Consider the following 18,825-nt stretch of genomic DNA (forward strand, 5'->3'; position numbering starts at 1 on the left):
GTGAGCGCTCTACCACTGAGCCACAACCCCAGCCCCTAGGCTCCTCTTTTAATGAATAGTCTCCAAATTGTTGTCCAGATTAGCAGAGTTTTTAAACATGACCTTCTATGTAACAAAGTAACTATGACTGAACATCTCTCCTAGAAATCATTTGATGCACATCCCAGGAAGGAGAGCCAAGTGCGGCAGCTTGCATGGGTGGGTGACGGTGTGTGGGTCTCCATTCGTTTGGATTCCACACTTCGTCTCTATCATGCACACACTTACCAACATCTACAGGATGTGGACATTGAGCCTTATGTAAGCAAAATGTTAGGTAAGCTTCCATAGCATTTTCTCTTTGCCAATGAAAGAGAAGGTTTATTTATTTATTTGTGGTGCTGGGGATCAAATCCAGGGCTCTGGGCATGATAGGCAGATGTTCTACTACTGAGCTACATCCTCAGCCCTATTGATTGACTGACTGACTGATTGGTTGATTGCAGTGCTAGGGATTGACCCCAGAGCCTTGCACATGCTAGGGAAAGCACATTCCCAACCTGATTTATGTTTAAATGAGCTACATTCCCAACCCTGATTTATAAACATGATCTAAGTAGACCAGTGAATAAGTTTCCCAGGAATGGTGAATTCTTATTATTGAAAGTATTTAGCAGATGTTCCAGTTGACCTTGTGGTTCTTAACCAAAACTTAAGAATGTCTTTGACTCCTCTCATGCTTTCTACCTCCAGTCCATCGCCAAGAACTCTGTCAAATCTAAATAGACCGTAAATCAGTTCTTTATCTCTACCATGTTCCCCACTTGATAACCATGTACCTCCTAACTGATCTCCCTGTTTCCACTGTCTGTTTTCTGCATAGAAACCAGCATGCAAAAATTTCCTTGGTACTCCTCCACTCTTCTCTTTAGGGGAGGTGACGTTTTATCCCATAAGCAGAAGACTTTACATGGTCTGGACCATTTTCCTTTCAGACTCTCTTTTGCTCACATTGACCCTCAGCTCAACAAGTGCTTTCCCATTTGGGGCCCTCACATATGCTGTAGCAAGTTCTTCTTGCTCTCTTTTTACTTAGCTTTCAGGTCATAGCCTGTGTCCTATTCAGAAAAGATCTCTATTTGGGTCTTTTTTCTTCACAGGCTTATCATTGTGCTTACATGGGTATTACATGGTTATTGTTTACTATCTTTCTCCATAGACTGTAACCCCTATGAAGGGCAGGGATCATCTCTGTCTTGTGCTCTGCTGTATTTTTAGCACCTAATCCAGTGCTGTATTTTTATTTGGAATATCATAAAGGACTATTTCATGAAGAAAGTTTGAACCAGATCAGTGGCTTTTAGCCTTTTAGATTATTGCCCTAGGAGAACATGACTCAACTGTTTCCTTGCCCTATAGTCAGGCATGTGGAAACATACACTCTAACTATAAAGGTGTACTTTGACTATAGGTTAAAGATTCCTAGCTTAGGCTGAATCAGAATTAAAAGTTCCTTTCTACACTGATTCTATGATCAGGCCCTCAAATTATTATGAGTAGAATTTATGAGTGATTTATGGTATTCGTCTTCAGTGTATTATCTATTTAATCATTTTGATAACCATATATCTTCTTCAGTGACTTACAAGTTTACATATTCATATTGCTTTTCATATCCTAAAGTAGTCAAGGATCCTTAGGTTTTATTTCAATTCTTCATGGGAGTTGCATTTTAATGTATTTAAATTAGTTTCTTTTGAAAATAAGTTATACAATTACATAAAATTATTATAATTATAAAATTCTTTTAAAATAAAAAAAAATTCTTTCTCCCTAAATTATTTGTAGATGATATCCTAATATATCTAAACTACTTTAGAATCTAAATTTATAAACAAAGGAAAAAGTATAAATTTTGTTAGCAAAGATTGTTTTTATCCACACAAATTTAAAGCAAATCAAAATTTTTCAGCTTGTAAAACCGAAGGACATTTGATTTCCCAAACTAGTAAACTGTTTTTTTGTTGGGGTTTTGTAGCTCCCTAATTAAATTCTGTATCATATTTCCTGATATATCTTATTTCCTGCGTACCTTCCTTCTGGATGATAATATAATGCCAGGTACTTTTAGGATTTGCTTTTTCCATTAACCCTGACTTGTCAGATTGGTGATAAGGTTAATAAGAGTTTGCTTTGATGTGCACCTTCAGCAAACATTCATCTAGCTCTGGTCACAGTTTTTTTTTCCTCTGTTGTATTAATCCATCTATTCTAAGGAATTTGAAATCTAAAACTTGGTCTGCTTTGGTTTCTCAGTAAAATGTACTCCTTTCCACCCCCCTTATAGGTACTGGAAAATTGGGCTTCTCTTTTGTGAGGATTACAGCTCTTATGGTGTCTTGCAATCGTTTGTGGGTGGGGACAGGAAATGGTGTCATTATCTCCATCCCATTGACAGAAAGTAAGTATATGTTTAGATAACTGTCACAGGACAAATAGGAGAATTGTAGAAAATAATCATGTCCAGAACACACAGATAGAGGGATTGTTTAGATATTGTCAAATAAGTAGTAACTCAGAAAATCAAGCTGATGTTTCACTCTTTGTATGAAATGTATAAACTCTAGAGAGAGAAGAGCAGGACCAGTTTCAGAATTAAGTTTTTCATTGTAAGAAGCCCTTTTTCTCATTTCAGGAATCACAGCCCTATTTTGTTTTTGAAATAAAAGTTTAAGTCCAGTTTTCTTCAGTTTTAGTATACCAGTATCCATGAACACTGCCTATTGTTTGTCATAGTTTTCTAACTCCTAGGCCAGTAAATAGTCCAGCATGTCCCATTTCTTGTATTTGAGGCTTAAAAAAAGTTGTGGAAGAAGTTCCTCAAGAGGTCAGCAAGCCTTTCTTTGTACAAAAAAAAAAAAAAAAAAAAAAAAAATTCTGCTTGAAAATAATTTAATTTATTATTTTTGTGAGCAAAGTGTGCCTTGTGTATTTCTCATGTGATGTTCCATTACATCAGTCATGCAATAAGTGTTTTTGTGTTGCAGAATTCATGAGCAGGGAATGGTTTGGGGAAAAAATACCATAAGTTAATAAATACAGACCTCAGAGTTACAGTCACCCTACCCTTTCTTAGGGAAAGGGGAGGAAAGAGGACTAGAAGGAGAATTTGGAGCCTTGAAAGAACTCACGTTCTTGATCCCAAGTGTATCTTCTTCAGTGACTTACAAGTCTATGTATTCATATTGCTTTTCATATCCTAAATAGTCCAGGATCCTTGTTTCATTCCAATTCTTCATGGGAGTTGCATTTTAATATATTTAAATTAGTTTCTTTTGAAAATACACAGAAGAGAAGAAAAAATACAGGGGAAATTTTAGCAGTTTAGGAAATATTTCACATCAAGCTCTTGGATTTTTATTTGGATATACAAAAGTGGCTTTATGATTAAAGAAATCAAAATCATAGTAAACAAATTGTGTTTTTTGAGCAGAGATGTTCTGTAGAGGCATTGGTGAGAACTTTGTTACTTGGTATTATGCCAAGTTGGATATTATTAATTTTGTTGGGGACCAGATAGAAGATGCTCAGAGTGATGGCTCACAGTAATGCCTCTCCTCCCTGTCATGCGCCTCTCCATGTCCCCTTTCCTCCTTTCTCACTTTAGCCGTAATCCTCCACCAGGGACGTTTACTGGGGCTGAGGGGTAAGTGCAGATCCTGAACCAAACTCTTCTTTCTGGCTTCTCAGCCACTGTGAGGCTGTTCCCTCTTCTCTAGAAACCCTTTTGAATGTTCTTCAATGTCACCCACTTGCAGTCACTGCCTTGCAGCAGACTTTTTTTTTTTTTTTTAACGTTTGTTACATGGCCACCAACTGCTCAGCAGCTTAGTGTATTTATCATCTTTTGTTGCAGCTGAACTTTCTTTCAGACTTTGTTTTTCCTTCCAATAAAAACATGAAACATGTCTTAAAACTATTATTAATCTACATTGTTTACTCTTGTTACCAACCATGTTTCTTTCATTCACTTACTGGTGGAATGGGGATGTTTTGTGAGTCTGGTTGTTTTGTAGTAACCCAGCAAACCATTAGTCTGATGTAAGTGAAGCTACTCTGTGGTTGTGGCTGGATTCTATTAAACAGCATTTCCCATCCCTCTCAAGGGACATATTCTTACCAGGGGGGAGAAAAATAAGAAAAAAAACTATTAGACTACATAGTAGTTAGATTCCTTTAATGAGGACTTAAAAAAAAAAAAAAACAGATACACCTAAGAATCAAATCCATTTTCTTTGGATAATTAAACTGATTTTTTAAAAAATCAATTGATGTCTTTAAAACATAAGTTTAGTTGCTAGACTGGCAAAATCCCCTACTCCATTTACTGAGGTACTTAAAAATAACTAGCATGCTATGTATCTCTTTTTTCCAGCTTTGCCTTGAATTGGCGTTGCTGCCCTTGTTTTACCTCAACTGGCTGTAGCTTTTAGATAATATCATAAGGATTAACCAGTAACCTCTTGCATTATTACTGTCTCCTAGGAAAAAATAGTTGGCATTTGATTTTTTTTTTTAATTGCAGCAAATAAAACCTCAGGAGCAACAGGAAATCGTCCTGGAAGTGTAATCCGTGTATATGGTGATGAAAACAGCGATAAAGTGACTCCAGGAACATTTATACCCTATTGTTCAATGGCACATGCACAGCTTTGCTTCCATGGACACCGGGATGCTGTGAAATTCTTTGTGGCAGTCCCAGGTAAGTTAGATTATTCCATTGAGATGTTGCTTTTAGGTCTCTTGGTTCCACCACCTAGTCTAAAGCTAAGTATTAGAATTACAGGCAATTTCAATATAACACATGAAAGAAGTTCTATGATGGAGTATGATAAAAGTACTATAGGGTACTTGAATGAAGTTATTTTGCAATCTCTCCCCACCCCCCAAAACCAAATTCCTTGGTTTTTATTTAAGATACTTGCTTACTTTTGAAAAGCAGGGGTAATCTGCCAAAGATAGTCTTGACTTATGAAGGAGATCACTAGCCTCTTGTCATCCAGACCACATGCAAGAAGAAATGGGGAATGTGCTCTGGCACCTCTAGCAGTGTTGTATTAAGGATGAGCTAGTTGCCTGGGAATGTGGGTTCTCTTTCTCCATCACTCACCTTGAGCAAGTCACTTAAACCTCTGATAGTTGTTTCCTTGTCTCCTGAATGGATGCCTACCCACTTCCTTTTTTTGTGAAAATTCCATTTGAATTTGTAAAGCACAATTCAGACAACATGGTAGTAGTGATATTCAGGGGAAAAAAAAAGTTCTGTCCATTTTTAAGTACCTCAGAATACTAAAAAATGATGTTACTCACCCATGTTTTTAACTTTTTTTCTCCTAAAAGGGAAGTTTAGGAGTTAGATATAATTCAAATTTGAGCCAGGATGCAGTGGCACGGGTTTGTAATCTTAGAAACGTGGAAAGGATTGCATACTCAAGGGCAACCTCAGCAATTTAGTGATGTCCTATCTTAAAATTAAAAGTTAAAAGGTATGGGGATATAATTCAGGGTAAAGCACTCTGGTTTCAATTCCCTATACCAAAAAAAGTTCAAATCTGACTTTGCGTAACGTAGAAATGATAGTGTTTTTGTGTTTTTGTCACTGTTCTCCAGAGAAAAAAGAGTTGAGGGTATATGGAGAGTTTTTAAGGAAATGGCTCATGTGGCTGGCAAATTTGAAATCTGTAGGGCAGGCCAGCAGGTTAGAGACCCAGAGAGGAGTTGATGTTGCATCTAAATCTGAAACCAGTCAGGGGCCCTCAGTATTTTTCTTTTAAGTCTTTCACTGATTAGGTGAGACCACCTACATAATGAAGGGCTTTACTTTAAACATTAAGCATATCTTTAAAATACTGTCACAGCAATATCTGGTGTTTGACCAGGTATCTGGACTCAGTGATCTAGCCAAGATGATGCATAAAATTAACATGTCCCAAGGATGTTCCAAAGACTAAATGATTAAATGTACACAAGACAAGAGCTGGCATATGGTAGTCCAACCAGTTGTTCAATTATTCCTCACATGATAATGAACCTCCTGAAACCTCATTTGTACATTTACAAGTTCAAAGCTAGCCTCAGTCATTTTCTTAGGATAAATTCCTAGAATGAACATTGTGATGTGGTACTTGATACCTGGGGCCTGGCACATACTAGACAAGCACTACCACTGAAATAAATAAATTAATTATATAATAATAAATTAATTTATTTATTTTATTTTGAGACAGAGTTTTGCTAAGTTGTCCAGTCTGGCCTCAGACTTGGGATCCTCCTGCCTCAACCTCCCAAGTGGCTGGGATCATAGGCATGTACAGAATGTATATGCATGTATAGGCAACTAACAGCATTTTCTCTCTTTTTTTTTTTCTTTTTTTTATCAGAAAATATAAAAGTCCATGTTTTTGCATAAAAATCAAGTTTATTAATCATAATATTTGCATGTCTAAATAAATGTGTTTGGTTTTATTCATTCTCCAATTGATGAGCTGCTAGGTTTCTGTTCCCATTTAAAAACAATACCATTGTGGGAGCGGTGACACACATCTGTAATCCCAGCAGCTGGGGAGGCTGAGACAGGAGGATTGTGAGTTCAAAGCCAGCCTCAGCAACAGCGAGGCGCTAAGCAACTCAGTGAGATCCTGTCTCTAAATAAAATACAAAATTGGTCAAGTGGTCCCGAGTTCAATCTCTGGTACCCCCAACCCCCCAAAAAATACAAACCAAAATCATAATACCATTAAAAGGCAAATAAATACTGCCAGGCATTGTGGCACACTTCTATAATCCCAGCAACTTGTGAGGCTGAGGCAGGAGAATCACAAGTTCAAGATCAGTCTCGGCAATTTAGCAAGAGGCCCTAAGCAACTTAGTGAGACCCTGTCTCAAAATAAAAAATAGAAAGGTCTGTGACAAAGTGCCCCCTGGGTTCAATCCAAAAAAAAAAAAGACATTTAAAAAAAATGATGGTCCTTCTTATGCATATGTATAAGACTTTTCTATTGGGTATAAATTTAAAAGTAGAATTGGCAGCATTTGTGTGTATATGTGTGTGTGTGTGTGTGTGTGTGTGTGTGTGTGTGTGTGTGTGTACGTGCACATGTGAAGCCAGTTGGCCCTAAAAATTAAAGAATTTTGGTTATCCTTATCATACCATTGTTTTGTTTTTGTTTATTTTTTTATGTGGTACTGAGGATCAAACCTAGTGCCTCACATGTGCGGCACTACAACCACAGCCCCAACCATCGTGTTTATCCTTGTCATACCTTCATGTCCTTGCTTCTGAAGCAGAACTAACTAGTCTACTAATATAAGTTATTTCTAATAAGCTTGATTTCTTCTAGAAAATGCTTAAATCAGATCTTAATGAAGCCCTGTAGGGATACATCATACTGTCCTATCCACTTTCTTTTTTGGGGGGTGGTTATTGGGGATTGAACTCCGGGGCACTTGACCACCACTGAGCCACATATCCCGCCCTATTTTGTATTTTATTTAGAGACAGGGTCTCACTGAGTTGTTCAGCGCTTCGCTGTTGCTGAGGCTGGCTTTGAACTTGCGATCCTCCTATCTCAGCCTCTTGAGCTGCTGGAATTACAAACATGTGCCACTGCACCTGGCTTGTCCTATACACTTTTTTAAGATAATTTTTTAATTTAGAGTATATCATGTCATATAACAATGTCCTGCTAGCTTCTGGAGTCATGGTCTGGGTAGTTTGACCAAAAGACAGCAGGTTCTGGCAAGAAAAAAAGTATATAGTCAAAGCTTTCTAAAAGGGATGCCTTGGAGACTATTCATTTATTCACGGTGTGAATAACATTTAAAGGTTTTTATCTATCATTTCATGATCATGGGTTTTACTGTAGAACTAAAGCTTTAGAACAAATGGAGCAATTAGCAGTTTTATCTATATACTCTAAACTAAAAATAAGATATAATTAACTATGAAAGGAAGGCCATGGATTTGAAATAAATTTAAATATGCAAATCAGTACGGCTTCAGTTGAAGATTATTTTGTCTCATAAACAAATGCAAACATTTCCTTTCAGGAGAGAGACCTTTCTACTGTCCCTCAAACCAGAAGGTAGAGATTGTAATAATTTGAAAACAGGCAGCTAAGACCTGCCTTGCCATACATATCCTACACTGATTTTGGATCTATTTCCGCTTCAGATTGAAAGATTGACTGGCTGGGGTTGTGGCTCATTGGCAGAGTGCTTGCCTAGCATGTGTGAGGCACTGGGTTCCATGCTCAATACCACATAAAAATAAACAAAGACATTCTGTCCATCTATAACTACAAAAAAAAATTTTTTAAAGGTTTTCAGATTGAGATCTTATGACTTTCTAATCATTGTTTTCTGATCATGCAGAACTTTATAGCATCCCCAGTACTTTGTATTGAGCATGTATTTGCCAGTTTGTTTAACTCTGAAAAAATTCAGAGAGAAAGAATAAAATACTATGCCCTGTCCTCGTCTATGATATAAGTAATATGTACTTCTGCTCCTGTGTAAAATAGGTCAAGTCATTAGCCCACAAAGTGGCAGTAGTGGCACAGATTTAACAGGTGATAAAGCAGGACCATCTGCACCGGAATCCAGCAGCCAGACACCCTTGAAGTCTATGCTTGTCATCAGTGGAGGAGAGGGCTACATTGACTTCCGGATGGGTAAGTCTTTGGTTCTGGGGGCTCAGTTTCCACAGTGTTCTGCAATGTGGACTTTCAGCCATAGTAAATAGAAACCACTCTGATAATGATTTCTAAGATATTCTCTTTAAATTCTTCGCTTGAAGAAGGATTGTATATTTCTTTTTTGCCTTCTTTCTGCCTCTGTATATATATGTATATGTACATACACACACATTTCTTTTCATACCCAAGTGTATTTGTTCGAAGGAATATGAGAAATAGCAAGAAGTGGTCATTAAGTTTCATGTGAAGACCTTGAATCTAAAGACCCAGGGCAAATCATTCTACTACAGTTTTCTCACCTGCAAAATGAAGAAAATAAAAATACTTTATAAAGCAGCACTCATATCAAAAGTGATTTCACATGTTGTTTTCTTTTTGCATATTAATTGAGCATCTACTATGTCAGACTTAACTTTGAGATGTGGAAACAAGTCAGATAAAGCCTCCTTCTAATAGCTTATAGAACAATACAGGCTGAGGACATGTCAGTATTAATATGTTATAAATGCTCTGGTAAAGAGTAGTCAGTTCTTCCCATGGGTGGGGAGAGAAGGAAGTCAAGAAATGGTGCGTGAAGTGACTCATCACTGAATAGTGTTAGTCTAAAGGATCAGGTTGGAAATGGACTGGGGAAGGATGAGGATTGGCATTCTGAGGTAAGAGAATGTCTTGACCAAAATTTAGAGAGGCAAAACCATTTTAGCTGAAGAAAAAACATTTTTAAATGACAGGAACATGGAGTAGAAAAGAAGTGTGAATTTCTAGTCTAAAAAGTGAGGGAGGAACTGGATTATGAGAGGCCTTTATTTACCAGATTTTCACTTTATCTTTCAAGAAAAGGAGTATTGCTGGAGGCCTTTAAATAGAGGTGCAATGTGATTAGATCTGTGTGGAAGGTGGATTGAAGGTTCAAGACTAAAGAGAAGTGCAGGATTGGGGCTGTAGCTCATTGGTAGAGCACTTGCCTTGCACGTGTAAGGATACTGGGTTTGATCCTCAGCATCACATAAAGATGAGTAAAGATATTGTGTCCATTTACAACTAAAAAAAAATTTTTTTTAAGATAGGGAAGCGAGTTAGAAAAAAATGAATACCTGAGTGAGGTAGGGACAGTGGGAATACAGAAGCAGCATGATGAAGAATTGTTACCTAGTGGGATGTGGCAAAAGAGAATGATCCATTCACTCAGAACTCCAAACAGGCAGCAAATCCAGAGGAAAAGAGTAGTGCTTAGTAAACTGTAAAGCAACATGCCAATGTGAATTTACCAGCTATAAATAGACTAACCTAAAAATCTCAGTGATTTGAAAAGCTTCCAAACATAAAGTATTGAATGATTTTTAAAGAATATAAAAATATAGATCAGTGATAGATTATTATTTTAGATAAGAATTCTGTAAAAATTTAAGGTCATTTAAATTACAGTGTGCCATATGCAACTAGTGTAAAATCTAATGCAAGAGATTTTACAGAATATCTAATACAAGAGGCTTCTAGACATAATTTTAAGGAAGAAGAAGTAATGCTTAGAAATTGATTTGATCCTGTTAATATCGCCAGGAATGGATTAGTTTCAAAATGTTTTAAATAATTAGTAGTGCAGCATTTCTTTATAGAAAGTAATTATAAGGACTCCACTTGGCTGGGATGATCTCTATAGATTTTTCTTGGAATACAGCAGGCACTTGGAACCATACGATGAATATGGTAGAGCCTGACAAGATGGCACACTCCTGTAATCCCGATGACTCACAAGTCAAGGCAAGCCTCAGCAATTTAGCAAAGGCCCTAAGTAACTCAGTGAGACACTGTTTTAAAATAAAAATTAAAGAGAACTGGGGATGTAGCTCAGTGGTAAAAGCTCCCCAGAGTTCAATCCACAGTACAAAAAAAAAAAAAAGAATATGTTAGTAAAATCTCTGTAGTTTTTCTATTTCCACTAAATTCCTTCCATTGTAGCTCCTGAGACTAGCATAAAAATTGCTTAACTAGATTTGGCAATATCTCTAGTAATCCAGCCTGAAAAATAAACTTGTCTTTAAGTATAAATTAATTGTGTTTTTTGTTGTTGTTGTCGTTGTTTTTTTTAACTGGGTATTGGAACTCAGGGGCACTCGATACTGAGCCATATCCTCACTCTTTTTGGTGTTTTGTTTAGAGACAGGATCTCACTGAGTTGCTTAGGGCCTCGATAAATTGCTGAGGCTGGCTTTGAACTCATAATCCCCCTGCCTCAGCCTCCTGAATTGCTGGGTTTATAGGCACGCACCACTGTGCCCTGTTATAAAATTAAATTTTGGGGGATTGGGGGGAGCCAGGATTTAAACTCAGGGACATCAACCACTGAGCCACATCCCCAGCTCTATTTTGTATTTTATTTAGAGACAGAGTCTCACTAAGTTGCTTAGGGCCTCACTGTTGCTGAGGCTGGCTTTGAATTCAAAATCCTCCTGTCTCATCCTCTGAAGATGCTGGGATTACAGGCTGTGCCACACACCTGGCTTATAAATTAATTTTTGTAGTGAATTAAAAAAAATTGGAAGGAAGGGCTATGATCCCCATTCTAAGTCATCATTGGGGAAGCCAGGCTGTCGTAGAAGTGGAGTGGGGAGGGATGTGGATCTCTCGCCATCCCTGAGACCCTCAGTTGTGGCAAACCAAGTCTGGAAGGTAATATTTAGAAAATGACCAAACAAACACCTCCTGGTACAGATCCTAAGCAATTAATTGGAAAGGACTGGAACAGTAAGGGAAACTGGGTCACAAGCTGTTTAGTCACTCTCACCTTGCAAACTGGGATTTGGAGTGGATCAGTTACGAGATGTCAATCTAGAAACATACTGGTAATCAGATGGGTCCCAGCCTCATTTAGTGAACATCCAGTTCAGCAACTTGAATTGGTAGAACCAAGTGGCTGGATTCATGTTCCCTTAACTGATAATCATAAGAAGCCAACTCAAACATTCATGATACAGATTGCTGTTCTAGCCAGTCACCAAAATGGGAGAGATACCCACATGAACAAATTAAAATATACACACCAGTAGAAGAGAGCTCTTTTGGTAAATTTCCTAGATGTATAACTGTCGATTTCATGATGTATCGATCAATAAGGTGACTTTAAATAGGAGCAAAAGTGATGAATCCTTTGTTTTCTTCTGTTATTACATTTTATGTTTGATATCTTTATTGAAAAATGCATCAGTTATTTTACAATTTTATATACACTTAAAAGTATTTTAACTTTGATAAATAAAATTTGGGTCATATTGAAAAAAATGAAATTGATTTTTTTTGTTATTGTTCTATTTCCTTTTTTATTTCCTGCAATATTTTAACAATGACAAACAGATCTCCATAGGTTCTTTATTTTTTTTTTAATGTTGTATCTTGAATTGTAGTATGTAGAGACTGTTGGAAACAGGATAAAATAGAATCTTCAAAACAACTCAGAAAACAAGTACCAACAACTTTTTGTCTCAACAGCTATTAAGAGCCAAGCCTAATTTTTTTTTTTTCACATTCTAACCATGTTGATTTTTTAGTTCAGAAAATGAATTTTATCTCTGTGATTTGGCATTCTTGTGGGACAAGGGCAGAAATTAGTGGGGTGGATAAGGGAGGGAGTGGCCTGCAAAGAAAGATGCAAATAATCAAGATTGTTTCTCTTACACTATTTCTATTTTCTATTCTATATTTTCTTTTGTGTAGCTGAAATTCAGGTGGTCACATTAGAAAATTTTAGAACATCAGTAGAATGTCTTGTTCTTTGGTATGCATATTTTTAGGATTTTGCTGAAGAATTCATCCCACCAGACAAGTTGTCACTAGGTTGTGTCAGAATAACCCTGCTCTGTACAAAAGTTAACTGATGTGAGCTTATGGAGAGGAGTGAGTGCGCCCACTACCTCATTCACCACATTCACTTAGCCACCTTGCAGAGGACCTGTGGCCTCCCTACTGCCCCAACCTTTTTGTTTCTCAGTCTTTACCATATGCTGTTAATTCATCACCTGTCCTAAACCTGAAAATCATGGGAAGAAAAGCCTAGTATAGCAGGTGATGAATTTGCTGTCTTTCAAGGAGACTTTTAATTTCTACATGCTTGTATCGGTTATCTTCAGTTGAAGAACTTTTCTTGTCACTTGATTTAATAAGCTGTTTGGATTTGGGATTTAGTTAGTTTGTGTGCTCTGTCTCTTTGTGCACACTTATAGCATTATTTAATCTCAATTCTTTTATTTTGTTGTTATTGGTACTGGGGATTGAACTCAGGGGCACTTGACCACTGAGCCACGTCCCCAGCCCTATTTTGTATTTATTTCATTTAGAGACAGGGTCTCACTGAGTTGCTTAGCACATCACTTTGAGGCTGGCTCAGCCTTCTGAGGATCAAACTTAGGGCAAACACTCTTCTGGTGAACTGTATCTCCAGCCCCAGCTGTCCATTTTGGATGAACACAGATTTGGACAGCTTTGTTGTCTTAGCTTCCCTTTTCTGTTAACATCAGTGTGCAGATGTATTGCAATGTCTTACCAACATACTATGGTGAACTCGTTTTTATAAGTATAGGGGAAAACGAATAAACCTTTTCAAAGCTCTGTAATGACTTGCATGAGTGGGTGAAGATTCTGACTTATGGTATTTTACTGTTTCTCTGCAGTGGAAGTCAGACAAGTTTTGTGCATCTATGCATAGACTAACCATGAGCATTATGTAATTCACATAGTTCTATATTTCCCATGTTAATCTAACTTGAGTCTCCTTATCATCCACTAGGTGATGAAGGTGGAGAATCAGAACTTCTTGGAGAAGATCTTCCACTTGAACCATCTGTCACCAAAGCAGAAAGAAGTCACTTGATAGTATGGCAAGTGATGTATGGCAGTGAGTGAGCCCATAGGATACAGGTGGAGATAGGGACATGTCTCTTCTGCATGGTTTATTTTTCCTTTTCCCCTTTATTTAATACTTTTTTTTTTTTTTTTGGTGAAATAAGTTTCACCACATAATATGTGAGCATTTCTTCCTGTTAACTTTATATTACAAAATCTGTCCTGCCGTAACAATACAGAGGAACTAGCTGTTTTACTGCACCAGTGTTATAGGCAATTTCAGTATATTATGAACAAATCAAAGAATTACTTTCTTCAAACTGGTGAATTACAGAAAGCAATCCAGATGTGTTTTTTTCTGCCACAGTCTAATGTCACTCACTTCATTTGATGGGGTCACTTGTTAGCTGTCACTAATAATGGAATTATTGGAAAACACTTGATAAATGAAACTGTACCATTAAGTACTATAACAGAGTTTTCCCCGGTGTATATAAAATTGACACACACTACTATCAGATGGAGTATCAGGATTTGTCTAACTGTCCCAAGAAGGCTAAAAGCTAACTGTAAATTAACTTTCACTTTTCAAGTCTGACAAATCTTGTTTATATGGTATATAAAACTTTGTTTTCATCAGATTTTCAGGGGGTTTTATATTAAAGAAATTAAGACTACACTATTTAAATAAAAGTTTCCTGTTTCTGACTTACTAGAGCTCTAAAGTTTATGAGGCCTGCTTCTCTGAATATCCTGATTTTTTTTTTTTTTGAGACTAGTTTCTCTTGTTTTCAAACTGACAAGTTTGAGAGGTTTATAATTTATAAAGCTTAGAAGAAGCTTTAGCCTTGTGTTTTGTATTCATCATACCAGAGATGGTGGTGGTTAATTCGGGGTCTTTTTCCGTATAAAATATCACCTATTTGCCACATGTTCCTGGGCTGCTCTGACCTGTTAGAAGTAAAAGTGAAGTCGTGATGGAGGGTGATGGAGTCTGTCCTCACCAATTAAGTGAGGATTTTGTGTGTATATGTGTGTGTGTTCCTGAGGACCAAACCTAGGGCCTCGTGCATGCCAGTCAAGTATGCTTACCACTGAGCTACATCACTAGCCCATTGAATGAGAAATTTGACCAGGAGGGTTGTTTTCTTTTTTCTGTGTAAAACTACTAAATACTTGGTATTTTGGATGTAAGTAACATGTTTAAGCTTTTGCGCCCTTCTAAGCTCAAAATACTATCTTCAAAAAGGAAAACTATGAAGGGGAAGAAGACAAAGCTGATATACCATATATATATAAAGTCAAGGCTGATAATTACATCTTTTCAACTAACAGTGTCTATTTAAAAAATAGATTAGAATCTATATTTAACTGATTTTTTTCCCTTAGTAAGTTTTTTAAAACCATGATGCTTTAGGTTTTTCCCTCTCAAGCTTCTTGAAAATGTATGGTTTACCATTTCTTATTGTTACTCTAGGCAAAGTTAAATATAATTTTATGCTATTTTAAAAATGCAAACCTATTGGGGCTAGGGCTGAGGCTCAGTGGTAGAGCACTTGCCTAGCATGTGTGAGGCACTGGGTTTGAGCCTCAGCACCACATAAAAAATAAAGGTATTGTGTCCATCTACAACTAAAAAAAAAAAAAAAACAAAAAAAACAAACTTAACGGGAAAAATGTTCCCCCATCATTGTAAGGACTTCAAAGAAAAGAAAGCAAACACAGGTCTCCAATTGTCGAAGCATTCTTAGGTACCAGGGGTTTTGTTTTTTTTTTTTCCTTCTGAACTATTACACAAAGATATCTGTAAAAAGTATACCAGTGACTTTAACACATATACATGATCTGGCTAGGACATAAAATACGTGGGATTTACTGAGCTTTGGAAGACCTTTGGATCCATTTGGCCACATGTGTCTATAAGCACACTGTATACACAATAAAACTGTGGTTGTGTATGTTTTAGAAGAAAAACCTATTTTAATAAAAGCTGTATGTAACAGATAATTTTTTGCTTGAGCTTAGTCGCTTAAGGAAACAAAATTTAGGCCACTTTTCCATAGCTTGTTTGCTATGTGTTTTTGTTTTAATCTTAGCCACTTTTGGCAATTCCCAAAAAAGCATTATTAAACCTTTGTTAGGAATGTTGTATAAATTCATAGAGACACCAAAGTGTTGGGAATTTTAATCCCAAGAGGTAAGCATCCCAGAGTCAGATGCCCCACTTGTTCAGAAGCCTTTCACACATTTGTATGATTGATGTAACTTAGGAAATCAGGAATTAACAATGAACTGTGCAAATGTGGTTGTAAATGCTCCTTTTAAACTTACCAGCTCTGACTTAAGGAATATAGGTGCGTAATCATTTTACCTAAAGATATCAGGTTGTCTGTGGCCCTGTTAATTAATTTCAGGGACCAAAAAGGACAAAAATGCCTGTATAATTTGTTTTAAAGACTTGTGCGTATATTTATAATTTCAGTTAAACACTTTCTATAGATTACTTTCCTTCCTCTTTCCCCCAATAATAGGTTTATATTCTTGTAATGTCTACTTTGATCAAGGTGGTAGTCTTTTGAAGAAATGCCCAAATGTAAGCTTCTCAAAAGCAGTAGAGGGCTGTAGCTCCCAAATCCAGGACGGACAAGGATTGAGTGCCTTGGGTTGGTCTCTCCACATAGAAAATTTGCCCCTATTGGAAGAAATCAGGGGTACTAAGGATTCTCATTTTGTTACATTGGGTTATGTATGAAATTGAATCATATAAGGGACTGGGATTGTGGCTCAGCGGTAGAGCGATCGTCTAGCACGTGCGAGGCCCTAGGTTCGATCCTTAGCACCACATAAAAATAAAACAAAGGTATTATATCCAACTACTTTTAAAAAATAAATATTAAAAAAAAAAGAAGAGGAGGGCTGGGGATGTGGCTCAAGCGGTAGCGTGCTTGTCTGGCATGCGCGGGGTGCTGGGTTCGATCCTCAGCACCACATAAAAATAAAATAAAGTTGTTGTGTCCACCGAAAACTAAAAAATAAATATTAAAAAATTGTCAAAAAAAAAGAAGAAGAAATTGAATCTCATGAAATTATCATTGTTTAGCCATAGCTGATCTATAGAAATGGCATCACTGTATGCCTCAATCTAATACTTATTAAGTCTAAGTTAAAATCTCCGTGAGGCAAAGGGAGAATATTTTCTATGGACTCAGTTTTGAGAGTATTTTTCTGTAACTTGTGTGGATCTAAATTATTAAAATAGGAATCAGTCTCTTAAAAATTGCAACTTGTTGAGAGTGTAAAACATTTTAGCACAGAATATTCAGCATGTGACTTTCCAGATGAAGTGTGTTTATGTAGAAAGCCAGGTTCAGTGGTGTACACCTGTAGTCCCAGCTACATAGGAAGTTGAAGCGGGAGGATCATAAGTTTGAGGGCAGCCTCAACAACTTAGTACGACCCTGTCTCAAATGAAAAATAAAAGAACTGGGGATATAGCTCAGTGGTAGAGCACTCCTGAGTTCAGTTTCTAATACCGCAAAACAAGAAAAAGAAAGGCTAAAATACATTCTCTTGAGCCAGGCATGGTGGCGCATGCCTGTAGTCCTAGTGACTCAGGAGGCTGATACCAGAGGATTGCAAGGTTGAGGCCAGGCAATTTAACAAGGCCCTAAGAAACTTAATGAGATCTTGTCTCGATGAAAAAAAAGGGGGGAGGCTGGGGATCTAGCTTAGTGATTAAGCACCCCTGTGTTCAATCCCCAATACAAAAAAAAAAAAAAAAAAGATTCTCAGTTGCAATATTGTTCGTTTCTTCCTGCATTTGAGAAGAGAACTCTTGACATAGGCTGCCTTAGTAATAAAACATCTCATAATATTAATTGTCCTAAAGGATGTGTGTCTTGGAAATGCTGTGGAACTGAATATTTATTTTATTGTGAGTATTATGACCTTTACCAAAGGACTCAACCAGAGTTAGGGCTTTTCTTTGCCCTATTTTTCCACCCCATGGTGCTGGGGTTGGAATCCAGGGCCTTGTGCATGCTGGGCAAGTGCTCTACCACCATGCTGCATTGCCAGTAGGGCTCTTCTTAATTGATCATGTTGAGAAAGTGACTTACTTGGTCTCACTTTGTGACAGGGGAAGAGGAGGAGAGAAGATGAAATGTGGAAGTCATCAATGCTTTTCTAACAGGGTTATGCTCTTCTGTAACACTAAATGTCTTTTTCTTAAATAATTAAGTTTTACTATTAATTTTGTCCTGCATTTCTCAATATTTGAATATATTTTAACGATTTATGTTCTAAATTTGTTTTTTGTTCTAGACATCTTATCCAGAATTTTACTTGCCTCCATAAAGTGGGATTTTGGAGTGTCCCACTTGACTGTCTTAGAGGCTGAGGCTTTGTTTCTATGAGCAAAAAGCTCACTTAGCAATGTAGTTATTTCAGTATTTATTTCTATTATGGAATCCCTGGGGTTCGGAATGTAACTTTGTACATGAAATATATATAAATATGTATATGAAACATGTATGAGGTCCATTGTGTTTTGTTTCCTTTTTATTTTTCCCAGGGGTCTGAACTTGGGTTTTATTTGAAAGTCCAATAATCTCTCCATCAAACATATCATTTCTCAGGGTCCAGAATGTTGTCATTTGCCACTGTCTGAAGGTGAGCAGTGGGGTGAGCCGCTTGGCTCATGTGTTCAAATGAGATGTAGGTAATGGACAAGAGGACTGTCTAGAGATGTAGGAGTGGGGAGTGACAACCCACTCATGACACTAAGATATATCCTTTGCCAGATTACTCTGTGATAAGAGACAGGTTGTGTTGGGATTCTGATAATATGGTGTGCTTATTTGTGATCTCTTGCTTTGGAGAGACTCTGAGAGGAAGGATGATATAAAATTAATCCCATTCAGCGCACTGGTCTTTAGTGTGATCCAGTGGATTTTGTGTGTCTTCATTGGGATTCTTGTGTGATAGTGAAAGTCATCCCATTTGTCATGTTAATAAGACATTTCACCAGAAAAGGACACAGTTATCTGTCCAGTGAGGTGGGATGCTCTATAACATAACCAATAGCCTGACTCACTCCTTGACTTGGTAGGACGTTGACGCGCCTGCCTCTTCCGTCCTCTAGAGCCTGCCAAGGCATTGTTTTGGAAATTGATTAGTCAGTCCTGTTGCATCCTGTTTAGCCATATTTTGATCCCTCTAGTAAGAGGTTAAAATGGCAACAGAAGACAGAAGA

General features: G+C 37.2%; 1 protein-coding gene, 1 long non-coding RNA gene and 1 pseudogene across 9 annotated transcripts in view; 2 read left to right on the forward strand and 1 right to left on the reverse strand.

Moving 5' to 3' along the window:
- SPAG9 (sperm associated antigen 9) overlaps positions 1-18,102 on the forward strand; it is a 134,993-nt gene extending 116,891 nt beyond the window's left edge. For 2 of the 3 annotated variants that reach the window (XM_081270602.1, XM_081270604.1), the window contains 6 exons: positions 145-316; positions 2,327-2,440; positions 3,647-3,685; positions 4,565-4,741; positions 8,562-8,711; positions 13,516-18,102. In XM_081270602.1, coding sequence (XP_081126728.1) covers positions 145-316; positions 2,327-2,440; positions 3,647-3,685; positions 4,565-4,741; positions 8,562-8,711; positions 13,516-13,631 — 768 coding nt within the window. In that variant the 3' untranslated portion in view covers positions 13,632-18,102. The remainder of the gene's footprint in view (positions 1-144; positions 317-2,326; positions 2,441-3,646; positions 3,686-4,564; positions 4,742-8,561; positions 8,712-13,515) is intronic. The other variant, XM_081270603.1, reaches the window with a different exon arrangement.
- The window catches only part of LOC308635835, a 61,856-nt gene that overhangs the window by 28,531 nt on the left and 14,500 nt on the right, over positions 1-18,825 (reverse strand). The window lies entirely within an intron of this gene.
- LOC308635834 (anaphase-promoting complex subunit 10-like) lies at positions 10,466-13,507 on the forward strand (annotated as a pseudogene). Its single transcript has one exon. The product of its transcript is annotated as an anaphase-promoting complex subunit 10-like (transcript).

The sequence above is a fragment of the Spermophilus citellus genome (genome assembly GCF_964194105.1).
Source record: "Spermophilus citellus genome assembly, chromosome: 17".
NCBI lineage: Eukaryota > Metazoa > Chordata > Mammalia > Rodentia > Sciuridae > Spermophilus > Spermophilus citellus.